We start from the raw sequence: 14,237 nt of genomic DNA, 5'->3' as shown, positions 1-14,237 counted from the left end.
CCAACTGCATGTAATCCATACCACATTGGGAGGTTAGGTTCCTTAAAGCTTAATAAAAGCTTGAAGAAAGCTTGTTGTTATTATTTCCTTTTGAAAAATCTTATTTGCCCAATACTTCTTTGAAGTAGGAGGAGGTCTTTTCCTCTCTTACCTTCTGTACCTCTTCTCTCACACTAAAATATGCACCTGATTGTGGATGTAAAGCTGGTACACTTTATCAGTGAGATCCTGAGACATTCACTGCTGAATTAACACACGGGTATCTTAACACATCATTTTTCAGAGTCAGGATTGATGGTCTCCCTGCAGCTCACAAAATCATTGCAGCCCTCCAGCATGGGGTTTGCTTTCTTTTCTTTTTCACCTTATAACGTGTTAATGTGTGACCCTGGGTATTGAAAAGCTTTGTTTATCTCAACAGAGGAGATTGTTTCTAATCCTTGACTTGTGTGGATATAATTTTGAAAATTTTTGAATTAAATGTATGGTGAATGGTAGGGAATTAGCTTGTTGCACTGGAAAACAGTCTGGGCCCTGATTAAATCTGTTTGTGAACTGCCTGTGTTCTGGATGACGTGGTGATATCTGATGTGATAAGGTTGTTTCACCATCTGCATTTATGCTTTTGGCACATTGCTCTTAAGATTTTGATTTGCTGCTTCAGGAAATAGAACTTTCCTTGAGAAGTTACTATAAACACATAAATGCCTTTCTCTGTATTGGAACTGAAATCTTGCATTGAATGCTGACATGATCTGCACTGAGCATCAGTGGGGACCAGAGTTCCATGTGCTGTTGACAGCTCAGAAACACAACAGTGAAAGTCACTTTATCAACTCTTTGTATTCTTTAGATTTATTTTCAGGGAATCTGTGTAACAGTTGGATGCAATTCGATAGCCAAACAGTTAACAAGAACAAACCAGTTCCAATTACTTGCTACTTGATCCTTGGAATAAACCCAGATGATAATAAAGTCCTAAATAATTTAATGGATGCAATGCTGAAATAGCAGCCTGTCTCCATCACCTGGAGACTTGAAGGACACAGATTCCAACTTGGGTATGGCAACACTGTTCTCCAGGAATTCTAAATGTGAACAGATTTATACTTTCTTCTACAAGCTCTGTAGTGGGTTTTTAGTAAGTTGGTTTCATTGAACTAGATAATATTTAGATAATCTTTACAGCGTATTGTAATTAATAACAACTATTATTAAGCATTAATCTTCCAAACCAGCCATATGTGAAAGGTTCACAGGTCCAAGCTGCTCTCCAATATACTGAGTTAACTACTCAAGGTGGACTGAAAACCCACTGATGTTCCAAGGTGACACAGGACATTTGTTAAGCACAGTTGGAGAACATTTCCAAGAAAACTAAACAAAGCAGTTCACGGCACCATCACTCCAAATCTGCTTTTGTTGGATTTCCAAATTAAGAGTTGCATGTTCTCTTTGTTTTTCTTGTTCCAGTCCATGCATTCTGAAAGATTTATGGATAAAATCTTGAGTTTCAGTCTCACAAAGTGAGAAGTTGCAGTTTTTATCACAGAGTGAGGCAATTTGACCAGCTTTTAACACCTTGGCAAGAGTTTATGACAAGAGTAGACAACAAAGAAATACAGAGGAGACTTTCCCATCTGACTAAACCAAGGTGAAATATAGAATTTCCAAAGTGCAGAAGGTTGAGGTTATTTTTTTTACTTTCTCTTGAAGATAAAATTTCAAAAGCTCTCCAAGGTGGTTTTCAGAAGTTTGGCAGATGCTGCAGTGTTTCAGGGCAGTTGTTAGGAGTTAGTGTTTTTCCTGGGCCGGTTCCCCTCCCATCAGTGTGAGGATGCAGTTTTATGTTACAGCTGGACTGATTCACTGTGGGCAGTGACTAAAAAGGGAGGTCTTGTTTTCTTCTCCAAAGCTTGTTCCTTCCCCCTCCAGTGTGTCAGTGGTATTGCTGCTCTGACCCCACAGTGAACTGATTCAGAGAACTAAGGCTATAGAAAACTAACTCTTGGAAAAAAGAGGAAAATAATGGCTTTTTAACTGATGTAGTGCTCTGATCTCTCATGGGGTCAGGTGAGTGCCAGTGCTGTGACTGGGCTGACTGAGTTGAGTAGTCACAGGCAGGATGAGTGGGAGAGCTCTGAAATGAATGGAGATGTACTGTAAATCTAGACTTTGAGCACACAGTTTTATCAGGTTTAAGATTATTTTTGGATTATGTGGACTGCTGCTGAAAAAAATGGTCTTGCTGTTCTCTCTGTGCCTGGTGCCCTCTTTTCCTACATCCTCCTTTGTGGCAGCACTGCTGATTTTGTGGTTATTTGTATCAGGAGATCCAGCTGAATACTTAACTAACAACAACAGCAAAGGACTTTCAGCTTCCCAAACATTATTGTTATATAGCAAGGGACAAAGTAGCATGAATTTGTCCTTTGTGGCAGCAGTACAAATTTAAATTTCCTCAAGTTAGGTTTGATGTTGCATTATAAATATTAATATAGAAAAAGCCTATTTGCCAATTCATTAACATTTAGCTGGTGTGCTGTCCCAGGGTCAAAGACTTTCTTGAAGGATAATTCCCTGAAATCATGTGTGGCATCATCAGTCACAGTTTTGTCTGTGTTATTCTCCTGTAATATCTTTTCTGAGATGGACAATGAGCCAAAGAGCACTGCTGGATTTAGGAATGACAGTGGTGTATGCAGTGTGTGATGGTCTGCTATAAAATCATCCTCATGTCATCATCTGTGTTAACATAAGCGGCATTTGGATGTTTTTCCTCAATGTTTCAAATTTGTTCTGTTCAGTTTCACTAAAATATACATGTCAGTGGAACAGATTATCTCAGATATTTGGGATGGATGCTCTTTGCACGTGACCATGGCTAATTACAATGAGCTCCATCTCTGGGCTGAAGTGCATTTCTGTTCTCTGATGGACCTGGCGGCACTGAGGAAATGGCATTGTGGCCTCTCCAAACACATCTCACATGTACCCATAGGCTCAGGACTCTCTTTTGAAGTTTTTGTTTCATTCAGAAGTGAGATTCAATGCAGTGCACTCTGGCCTGGCTTTTCTCCTTACTGCTGTTTTCTTTTGGGATTACTCTTTGGTCATTGTTTGGTTCAGGCCATACTCAATTGCCCTTGTAATTAATGTGGGACTAATAACCATGTACTAAGTACTCATGTCTGCTCTGGTTTTCTGGGATTGTTTTGACTCTTTCAGCTCCCACTGACTTTTGGGGGGAGTTTTTGACATTTAGCCCCTCTGAAGCTCGAGGATTTCAGTTATGGACAAGCTGCTGATGTTTTAAGCCAGAGCCATTAGGTGATAGGATTGTTCAGACTAAATATGACTGCCTAAAATTGAAGTGTCTGTGTGAAGATGAGTCACCCCCAGATCCCTTGGTGTGTTCCTGGAGTTATCATGCTGTGTGTTTGCCCCTAAAGTGGATGTCTGGGTTTGGGCAGATGGTTCATGCCATAAAAAAAGTGGGAGTAGGTCACCTGTTAAATTTTGATTAGATTTCTAATTTAATTAATTTGGAGAAATTGATCTCAGTGTCTGTATTGGGTTTCATATCCATGTTCATCAATGGAAGTGGAAGTTGCCAGACATAAGAAGAGTTGAAGGAGCTCCATCCCAGTCTGAAATCAAGAACACCTCTATAATGTGGGTGCTCAGGTGCACATGACAAAATGCACACTCATGCTCTGAGGTTTAAGAACTTCAATCATACAGGAATATTAATATTACCACTGTAACATGCCATGAAATTATCAGCTTGCATTGTCATTAGTGTTTGATTGACAGTAATTGTGAAGTTGGTTTCTTCTGCCTTCATAAACCAGGGTGTGCTCTGTAGTTTCTGGAAACAGGCACAGGCTCCTACCTTCACTTTGCACATTGTGTTTGATAAGTTCAGTCTCTTCCTTGCCTGGATACTTCATCTTGTGCTAAAAAAAAAGAACCAGTTTACCTTCAGTAATCCAGATTCTGGCTTATTTCACAGCTGTATTTACAACAAGTTTGTTTAAAGCTGCAAAGACCTATTTGTAGAGTTCTCAGCTGTCATTAGTCAAGAGGATGAAATTAATAATCACTCCCTTTTCAGTCCCTAAAGCCCTTCCTTTCCAATGACCTTTTAAGGTCAGTACCACTGGATAGCAAACCCATAGTGCCCAGGTAACCTTTAAGACAAATTGTATTTTACTTGTCCAAGATTGATCAGGATTTAAGTGTCTTTGGCAGAAATAAAAGATCAGTTAAAGTTCCTACTTCATATATGTATAAGGAATATAAAATGGAAAATCAGTGCACAACAATTACAGGGTTCAGTTTAAGAACTTTAACTTTTCATGATTGTTCTCAATTCATTCACTTAAGTGTCAACATTGCCATTATTGATATGTGTGCCATTTCCAGTGTAAAACTCTAAATTTGAAGGAAAGTTGTAAGTATTCTGCATGTGTTGCAACTTATGATAGAAGAGGAAGTTATGGAATGTGAAGCAGGAACTGGACTCACCTGCTGGGCTGTGGCACCTCAGAGATGCTGGTTCAAGCTGCACTTTCAACACCAAGCACGTGCTGAATTTTAAACACCTGCATTTCTCAGTGCTTGAAATTGCTGAATGTCAAGCACAGCCAACTATTTGCCAGATTTAGGTCTGCTTTGTTCCCCAACAGACATTCTATTAATTGACTGGGTTTTTTTTTTTCCCCTTTCCTAGGTGTTCACCTCCCACGGACCCACTGTGATCATGCCAACCTGGTTCTGTTCTCGAGAGTGGTTTTTTCACGTGGGAAAATTTGATGAGGGGGGAAAGGTGAGTAATGTGGATGATATCCAGGAACCATCCCTTTGTTTAACAGCCTCTGGAAGCCCTAAACCTCTTATTAAGGAACACTAGGAGAAGGGGTGTAGTTGAAAACTGAGGTCTAAATAAACCTGGGTCACACCATGCACCTGTTTTTTTAAAAACAATCATTAACCAGCTAAGGTTATTTGGGGATAACTCTGGTGATTGAATTGATTGTAGTTAAATCCAACACATCTGTTAGATATGTCAGTATACCTGGAAAAATTAAAGGATTCAGATGTAAAAGCTCTTCTTTAGTCCCTGAAATAGATGCAGCAGATCTGAAAGCTAAAAAAAGGTGAGCCCATAATTTTGTTATGAACTATCTCTGCAAGGTAAGGAAGGCTGGTGAAGGAGATTGGGAGGGAAGAAAGGTGCAGGCAGGATGACAAAGAGATGAAAGTACATTCTCCTGAGGGGGAAGATTTATATCCCTGAGATGAAGAAAGAAGGGAGGAGGGGAGGTCACAATGTGCCATAATTCTACAACCATTAAATCTCATTTATCCACCTGTCTCATATCCACTTGTCAATCTCAGTTCTTGTGCTTGTCTTTGGAAGATGTTAAGGAGCTTCTCCTCAGCATCAGGATTGAGAGGTTACAAATTAAATGACTGTTACCTGAGAAGTTCCTCCCTTGACAGCTGGGTGTTCTTTTTCTTCAGAAATTTCCTACATAAGTTCAGTTGCTTTAAGCTCATCAGCACGTTTATGGAATAAAATCCATGGATGTCCATTGGTAGTACCAGAAATATGTTGGCAAATAGATCTAATTCAGATACATTTGGATCCATTCTGTGTGGTTTGGACTTGAGAGGTTTTGCTTCCAGTGGTTTTGGTGAGATTTTAAGGCTAGAATGGGTGGTTCTGAATTTTTTTGGAGGGGAAGCCTTCATTATTAGTACACTAAAAAAATCTACCAAGGTTATTTTCTATTTTATTATTTACACTACAACACGTTATGATTATTATTGTTATTTTTATAACCTCTAAATGAAACCCTTCAGTACCATATAGTGTGTATACATACACACAGACATACACACATGTATATTTGTATGAGGATATACAAATATTATTCTTTGGGCTGCCAAAAAAATTATAATTTAAGGAGACAGCAGACAGAGAACAGAATTGTTTAGAGCAGTGAAAAGATTTGCCCTTAATTACATGGTGGGTGAGTGGAAGAGCTGGGAATGGTGCCTGGCTCCCAATACAATCTACATTCACTGACCCATGCTCTTTATTTCTATTTTATTATTATTTCTTATCGTTCTATTTGCACTCTCTGAAGAATGTTTGACTTCTTGAGCATTGTTAGTAAGCTCAAAAAAGAAAGCAAGCAAGTTAAAGCAGGAGCAACAATAGAGCAGCAAGCCTAATGATAAAGTTCAAGAGGTTAAGTTAAACAGACTATTGTTCTGTGCTTTTTGCTTTTAGTTTTGGGGGGGATTTCCCTTTGTTTTGTTGTGGGTTTTTTTTGAGTTGGGTTTTTTTCTATTTTGCCCTCCCTGTGTAATTGTGTAGGAACTGTGCCTCTGGTTATTCAGCCATAATACACTGACAGTCTTAATCCCGATGATTTTGCAGCCACAATGTGTGGTGTGTCCTCCTAGTTTTAAAAATTACCAGTGATAAGTTAAACATGTTGTTTGTCCCTGTTGTGAAGTGCCCGACGTGTCCATGCTCAGACTGTGGCTGATACAGAGAAACACCCTTCAGAGAACACCCCGCGAACAAGGGGCTGAACAAAGCAAAGGACACGAGCAATGAAGTCAAACCTTTGTCCTCTGTGGGTTTAGAGGACACAACATCAAGTCCTAAATCTTTCAGTATTTAGCGTTGCAAAGTATTTAGCATTGCTCCAACTCATTCATTTTCATTTGAAAAGAATTCCTTTGAGGCAAAGGAAGATTTTTCTCTGTTATCAGTGGAGCTGTTGTAAACTACACTGAGGACTCTTTGGAATCATCCCTGTGGATGTTCTGACCTGACCCACACTCTGTATTAATCTGATCACTCCCATCTCCATTTTTGACTTGGTATTTAACAGTGAGACCTGCAAGTGTCCTGTTGCTGCCAGTAAACACAGCAACAGGCCAACAAATCTCCATGTTTTGGCCTTCTCCGTTTGCTAAACTGTTTCAGTGCCAAAAAGCTGCATTTCTCATTTGAAATGAAATCCAAACACCTGTTCTTCATATTTCAGTGCTTAGAACAAATGGAGGGTAATTCTTCCATGGAAGAAATTGTGATGTGGTGTTTATGGGTGGACTGATAAAATACAAATAGATAAGATGTGGTGCAATCCTTTTTTATTCCTGGTAGACATGTACTTATCTCTCCAGCCATCCAAGCTCAAAGTGAAACAGAATTTAAAAAAAATATTTACGTTTTTTTAGAAATAAAATTCTTTCTGGACAGGATCTGCAGTTGTTGGGAATATAGTCCTTTTAGGTAATCACTGTGGCAATGTCCAAGCAGAATCCTAGATAAGATCTTCATAAACAGTCTCTAAGAACCTGACAGGTTTGTTTTATGCACTAATTAACTAAAATGGTAGAGGTGCAACTTCTGATAAATGATAATTAAAGCAGGAACACTGAGAAGTAGAGAATTTTAGCCAGCTCTGGTGATGTTCTGAGGCTGAGATAATACAATGGAAGTGGCCACAAGCCTGTAAAGTAACATTTTAAACAGTATCCCCTGCTAGGAGGAGAGTCATGTGAACCACGTCTGTGACTTCTTTAGGAAACTAAAAGGAAATAATCTTCCTGTTATCCAGCAAGTTTGGATAAAGAGTGCAGTGCTTACTGCAAGAAGTAGCAGGACTTTCACTAAACCCTTCAGAACTCACACTTGACATTTTGTGTGACGTTACCTGCATGGTTGGGTTTGCTCCTGTAATTTTTGGTGTCTTCTAATAACCAGCACCATTGTTGAAAAGTAATAACTGTGTCCAAAAGTGTCTGGTATAATGTGAAAAGCACATTTTGAAGCTGTATCATCTGTTAGAGTGGGGAACTCACAAGTCACGTGCAGTGGTGGACGAGGTGTCTGTTATTAGGGAAGCAAAGTTATTGCTTCATATTTTTAACAGGGCACTTCAGTGAGAAATCCTGAGTACAATAAGAGCTGTACAAATGAGCATTGTTAACCTGCAGACTCCATTCCATGGAAAATTGTACAGTCTTGGCTTTCTCCAGGCACTATTACTCTTGACATCTTATATGCCAAACTTATTTTTTTCTCTAGAGTTTTACCACAGCTTTGTCCCAAATTCATGTCACCTCTGTATTTAACCTTCCTTTTTTAAGTGTGTGAGAACTAAAAATGGAGCGACAGCCTTTAAGTTCTGAACTAATCTCGAAGTGCAAACAGGGGGGAAATTATTCGTAATGAGCCCCAGATGGAATAGAGTATTATAAGCCACTGGCCTTTCTGAATACAAACTGTGGCTCCAAACAAAGTGTCTGGAGCTCAGTTTTGATCTATTTTTGTGATAAAAGGTCAGAAAAACCACGAATTGAGGAGGTGTCAAGATATCCCTGGGTGCACAGGAGACTGTAGCCATGCAGTAAAGCTCTGAGGTGACTCTGGAGGCTGTTAGGCACTAACTAATGCAGTTTTCTATTTTTCTCTGCCAGAGCACATAAATGCCATGCCCTCCAGAAAGGCAAATGGTTACAGTAATGCCTGAGAGGTAAAAGGCTAAGTAGGAATTTGGGTTTTTTGGAACATGAATTAAAATATTGTCAGTCTGTAAAATAACCAATGAAGGTTCTCTGGGGGAAAATCTGGATAAAACACAGGCACTGGCACTACTCGTTTTGGCTTGATATAGTTAATGCTGAACAGAAATAGATATTTGATCTAAAAAGGAAAGAAGATTGGTGGAGCCAATGATTAATTACACTTTATAAGCTATTTGAAAATTCACCCCATACCCCATGTCTAATTACATTTTCTGCTGGTCTGTTATTAAATATCATTTAGAATTTACCAGCTCCCTTCCATTTGACTTCCCCATCATCTTTGTTTAACTGAATTTCTCTGTGCCAAGGCATTTGGATGAAAGCAGCCTTTTGGAGTTTCCTCTAACCTATTATTTCCAAACAATGAAGTAAATGTTACAGGCTTTGGGTCCTATAATCAAGGCAAAATGATGTAAAGGCATGGTTTGGATGGGAGCCAAAAAATGGAGTGACAGATCTGCAGCAAGAGAGACTTAAGAATATATTGGATAATCCTGTAGAGAAGCTATTAACAGCTATTTAATTCTTTCCATTCACCAATTTTAAGCTCCTTTGAGGAATTAAAGCAATTTGGTATATTCTGTCCAACAGTTACCCTGATGTTGCTGACTGGTTTACAAAAGGAGCACCAAGTTATAGCCCAGTTTTCCTTGATGCCCCTGATCAAGAGGAAGGACTGAGCTTTTCCAAAACTGAAGGGCTTTTTATATTGTGTGGATAGATATAATTCTCTTATCTTGTTTGTCATGACACTGTTTGTTATAAATGTGTGTATTCTTGAAATCTCCCATTTTCACTGGTCAGACTGCTCTGCACAGGCTAAATCTGCACTGGAAGTGGGCAGGGAAGGGAACCATGTCAAAGGAGACTGAGAGGAAGCTGGATAGAGGGAAAAGAGGGGGATGAGGAAAGTGGGACAGAATGATTGTGCCACAGAATCACTCTCCTGCATTGGGTTTAGCAGTAAAAGGCAGCTCTTATATTGTGTTTATGCCTGTACAGCCTCATGGTGAGTTCTGTCCAAGACACCAAAAAAAGGACTCCTGTCAGCCTGAAGTGCTGCAGAAGTTACTGTTGGTCATCCCAGGGCTACATGATCTTATCAAGTGTTACTGGTTAGAGCATTGCACAGAGAATCACTCCTGCATTGTCCTCCAAAAACTGCTGATCTTCATCCCTACTGGTGCTCCTCACCATTACTGATGGTGAAGCTGCAAGAACTGTAACCAGAATTGCTTGTTGTAGTGGTTGGAGGCTTGAACCTCCTTGGAAAATACATATATTGAGGTGGCTGGAGCACTGTTTGATGGACAGTGATCTGCCAGGAGTGACAACAGTGAGTGATGAGAAGAAGACAAGGGAAGGATTATTGATAATTTACTTTGAACAAGGAGTTACTCTAACTTATTAAGTTCTGCTTGACATTCCAGGGTGTATAAAAGATCAGGCCCCTCATCCATGCAGCCAACCATCAGCACAGCAAGGGATACCTGCCCAAAATCCTGGGTAAACACAAACCCTTCACCTGTTCAGTAGTAATGTGATAAAGTAAACAATGATTTTGCTTGTGGCTGGTGCATTTTGGTTACAGCAGAGAGGGGCAGGCTGTACTTTTCACTGGGAGCTGGAATCAGTTTATCCCTGAGTGCAGCAGAGGATGTAGAGTTGGGTGTTGCCTGTGATGTGGAAAATTCTGTATGTAGTCCAGTAGCATGTAAACTGTGCAATTTAATTGTATCCATTGGTGCTGAAGGCTACTGATGTGGTAGCCTGTTGCTAAAATGCTGGGTTGGTAACTGATAGTTTTAGCTATGGATATTAATTTTCAAAAAATACATTAAAATATCCCTTTAGTGGTCAAACAGCTTTTCCTTTGAAAGTTGTGTTGTTTGACAAAGATTCCTGGTATTTAAAATGCCGTCTGGATCCAATAATAGATCTCAGTTGGGAAGAAACTCTTGTGTTGCAGCAAACTTACACGCTCAAGAGCCTTAGGAAGTCCCATCCCTGCAGGATCCATAGCACAGTCAACATCTTTCCTCCCCTGAAAAATGCGTGGCTGTGCTGCTCCTTTGTAATGTGAGAGGCCACTGCTGAGCAGTACAAGGCACCTGCTCCTTCCTAGGGCTGAGTGCACTTTATTCCAGAGTATTTCTGCCAGTTAAAGGGAAGCAAAAGAACACTTGGAACCAAACAGCGTTTTGAAGGATCCTTTTACTTTTGCAGTAACTCTTCTTAAATATTCATATTAATGGTTGTCTTGAATAATGTAAATGCTGATCCTAAAGAGAAGGAATTCCTGATATGTGTGTGATGTAATCAGAGAACTGACTCAAAATATGACTCCTGCAGCAAACTGATACGTGCTGCAGAATTCGTGCCCTGATGACACGGTCTGGTGTGTGACTGGAAAAGAGAAAAGGGTTTAAACTTTGCTGCTGGCTCAGTATTTCCACTGGAGTCCAGAATAAGAAAAATATGGAAAGGCCTACAAGATAAAAAGGAAATTTATTTTGTGTGTTTCTTGTGTTCTTGATGACTGTGGTTGCTGTCAGCTGCTCCAGCTTCCTCCACATTTCTCTTGTGGCTTTCAGGGTAGGTCCACAAAAATTGTATGAGGTTCTCTGAAAGTTTTCTTCTGCATCACAGCTCTTCAACCAGAAGTCAGACAAACATCTGCAGAGGCAGACAATAGCTCCAGCTGAGCTGCCCTTGGTGAGCAGAGCAGAGCCCATTTCATTCAGGGTCTGGGAGTGTGGCCCAACTCGGTGTCTTACATCAATTCCAGAGTGAGGTCTGGAGCTGCAAAGTCCAGAACTGGAGTTGATTCTGATTTCTCTTGAGATACATATGTTCAACTGAGTATTTTGGAGTTGTTTTTCAGGGTTCAGAGTTTTTTCTTGTCTCATTTCTCTTCCCCTCTCACACCCCCTCGACTGCTCAGCCTGGTGGGTATGAGAAATACTCCCTGAACTTTTTTGCTCCTGTAACTGGAGGACCAGAAGAAACCACAGAGGGATTTTGTGACCAGCACTTTAATTAGAGAATCTCATTTTCTTAATTATGGAATAAACTCAGAAGCTATGGTAATGGGGGAAAAATTCAATTTTTTATTTTTTATTTTTTTTTAAACTTGGACTCTTGTTATTTTTCTGGGTTGAAATAGAATGCCTAAAACTGAGGTTGAGGTTTATGCCCTGGTTATTCATGTGTGTGATATTGTCTACAGAAAGAAATGTATTTCAGTCTCCTTTCCTTCTCAACTTCATGTTCTCTTTCAGCTTTTTATTGTTTCTACACTGAAATATTTTGTTTGACCCACCTGGTTTTATATATCAGAGTTTTTTAGTCTGATAAAACCATGTGACCTTTTAAACACTGGGTTGGAGGAAGAAGTATCTGTATTTAAACACGAAAAAATGTATTTCAAGAAGTTGCAACATAGCAAAATATAAATAGATGCTACTTTTTTGCCTTCTGTATAAGGCTTTAAAGGTGGGTTTATGCTTTCATATGCCACAAAATGTAATTGAATACCACGAGCCATATGATTGCCCTTTTGACACTAACTCTGGCATGAAGGTTTTCTGATTTTTAGGTGGGAAATGTTGCAAATGATTGTGAAATCTCTAATATTTCCTAGAACCTGCTAGATCCACAATTGTAGGAGCTTTTTTTCTTGCAGTGTTTCATCAGGATTGTGTACAATCCCATTAGAAAGAATGTACCATGGAAGGAAGTTTCAAAAAACAAGTAATTCTGTTTTCAGATGTTGCCTCATTCTGAGGCTGCTTTTATCCAGGATTTTATTGAGGTCTGTTATTGTGGGGCCTGAGTCACCTTTCCTAGGGAAGAGGCAGTATTTGTATGACAACCAAAGAAAGAAGGGGAATTCTAGCAGAACATAAAAACACTCTTCTGAAGTCACTGATCCCTTTCAGTATAAACCATTTGGTTATGTGGCACTTCGGGCTGCACAAACTGTTCAGTGCTGGGTTTCTTTCATTTTGGATTAACTTGTACCAAGCTTGATATCCCTGTCAAAATGAGAGGATGATGATGATGATTCTTCCACCTCTGTCCTTGCAGTCAGCTGCACTTCATTTTTAACTAGCACTGCTTGGTTTTTTAGTAGCTTTAGCCACATTTATTTCATGACCCATTAGATAAGTTCATTGAGATGCACACAAATAATCTCATAGAATGGTTTGGGTTGGAAAGGACCTTACAGATCATCCAGTTCCACCCCCTGCCATGGTTAGGGACATCTTCCACTATCCCAGGTTGCTCCAAGCCCCATCCAACCTGGCCTTGAACACCTCCAGGGATAGGGAGTCCTCAACCTCTCTGGGTAATAGAGAAGTTGTGTCTGTGAATAAAAATGACATTAAACCAAATTCATTTGGCAGAAAAACAAAATGTCTTCAGGTGTAACTGAATGCTGGTCATTGACTGGTGTGAAATAACTGCTTCTGTTCCAGGGGGTCCCAGAAGATCTGCTGTTTTTTTATGACCATATCCAGAAGGGTGGTGGAGTCTTCCGAGTGAACCGTTGCCTCCTGCTCTACCGGTACCACCCACAGGCTGCGACTCATTCTGTCCTGGAGTAAGTTGTGGGGTTTGGGAGAAATGAAGAATTGCCTTTATTGTGGTTGATAGGCAGCAGAGATGCTTAATGTGTTCCAGACATTGCACAGCAAAACAATTACCCAGTAGTGTGTGCGTTGTTTGTTTGTTTGTTTGTTTGTTTAAAAAGGCTGAAAAGCAAGCATTACATAAATATGTTGGTAGTTTTGATGGTGGAAGGTCAGTTTTCTGTTTGTTCTTGCTATAAATTGCTTTGGGGTGACATCCTGTAATGCTGGAATTGAAATTATGAATAGAAATCTTTGGTGCAGATCCTGCTGCCCACAGGCTGTTGCTACACTGGTATCTGTGACTTGGTGAGGCTGGAATGGGCTGGGGGCACCTCAGTATTTGGCAAATACTCTAAGAAATTGTTTTCTCCTTGCAGCTGTTTCTGAAATAATTTCACAATAGGTGCTGTAAGAGCAGGGGAGCATTTTGGGGGCTGCATTACAGCAGTGCTGTTTTCCCAATATCCAGTTACTCTTCCTTCAGGCTGTGCAACCCATCACGTGAGATCTCAGAACATACCTGAGGAACCTCCCTGCTCCTCTAAAGCACCTTTACAGTTAAAATTTAAAAATTCAAAATTTAAAATCAAAAATTTAAAGAATTTCTTGCCCTCACAGAAATAAAGACTCACTTGTGTGGTTCTGTATCTGATCTGGTGAATCCCTGTTCAGAAGCAAGGAGTGAAGCAAGCAGTGAAGCAATAACTCCTTCAATACTTTGAACCTGATGGCAAGAATGTGTATAAAATATACCCTAGTGGTGAAATTTTATTGGGGTTTTTAATTAGGAGTTTTAATATGTGAGGGTTTCATTCTCATAGTTTTTGCCATGTGAAACATAATATAAAAATGTAAATATATATTTTTTTTTAAATGGTAAACCTTAGTTTCAGAATCGCTGTCTCAGTTTTTAAAAAAGTAAACAGAAACTTGTAGTACCAACAAAAACCTCCTTCTGAAAGAAAACCCCAACAAACCCAA

The 14,237-nt window shown here is 39.7% G+C and overlaps 1 protein-coding gene across 1 annotated transcript in view; it reads left to right on the top strand.

Moving 5' to 3' along the window:
* B3GNTL1 (UDP-GlcNAc:betaGal beta-1,3-N-acetylglucosaminyltransferase like 1) overlaps positions 1-14,237 on the top strand; it is a 112,055-nt gene that overhangs the window by 75,074 nt on the left and 22,744 nt on the right. Inside the window, exons 7-8 of the mRNA XM_027664103.1 lie at positions 4,736-4,831; positions 13,101-13,225. Coding sequence (XP_027519904.1) covers positions 4,736-4,831; positions 13,101-13,225 — 221 coding nt within the window. The remainder of the gene's footprint in view (positions 1-4,735; positions 4,832-13,100; positions 13,226-14,237) is intronic.

Source organism: Corapipo altera, unplaced genomic scaffold (genome assembly GCF_003945725.1).
Source record: "Corapipo altera isolate COAL_440 unplaced genomic scaffold, ASM394572v1 122, whole genome shotgun sequence".
Classification (NCBI taxonomy): Eukaryota; Metazoa; Chordata; class Aves; order Passeriformes; family Pipridae; genus Corapipo; species Corapipo altera.
The sequence above is the reverse complement of the archived record's forward strand: the minus strand, read 5'-3'. Positions and strand labels throughout refer to the sequence as shown.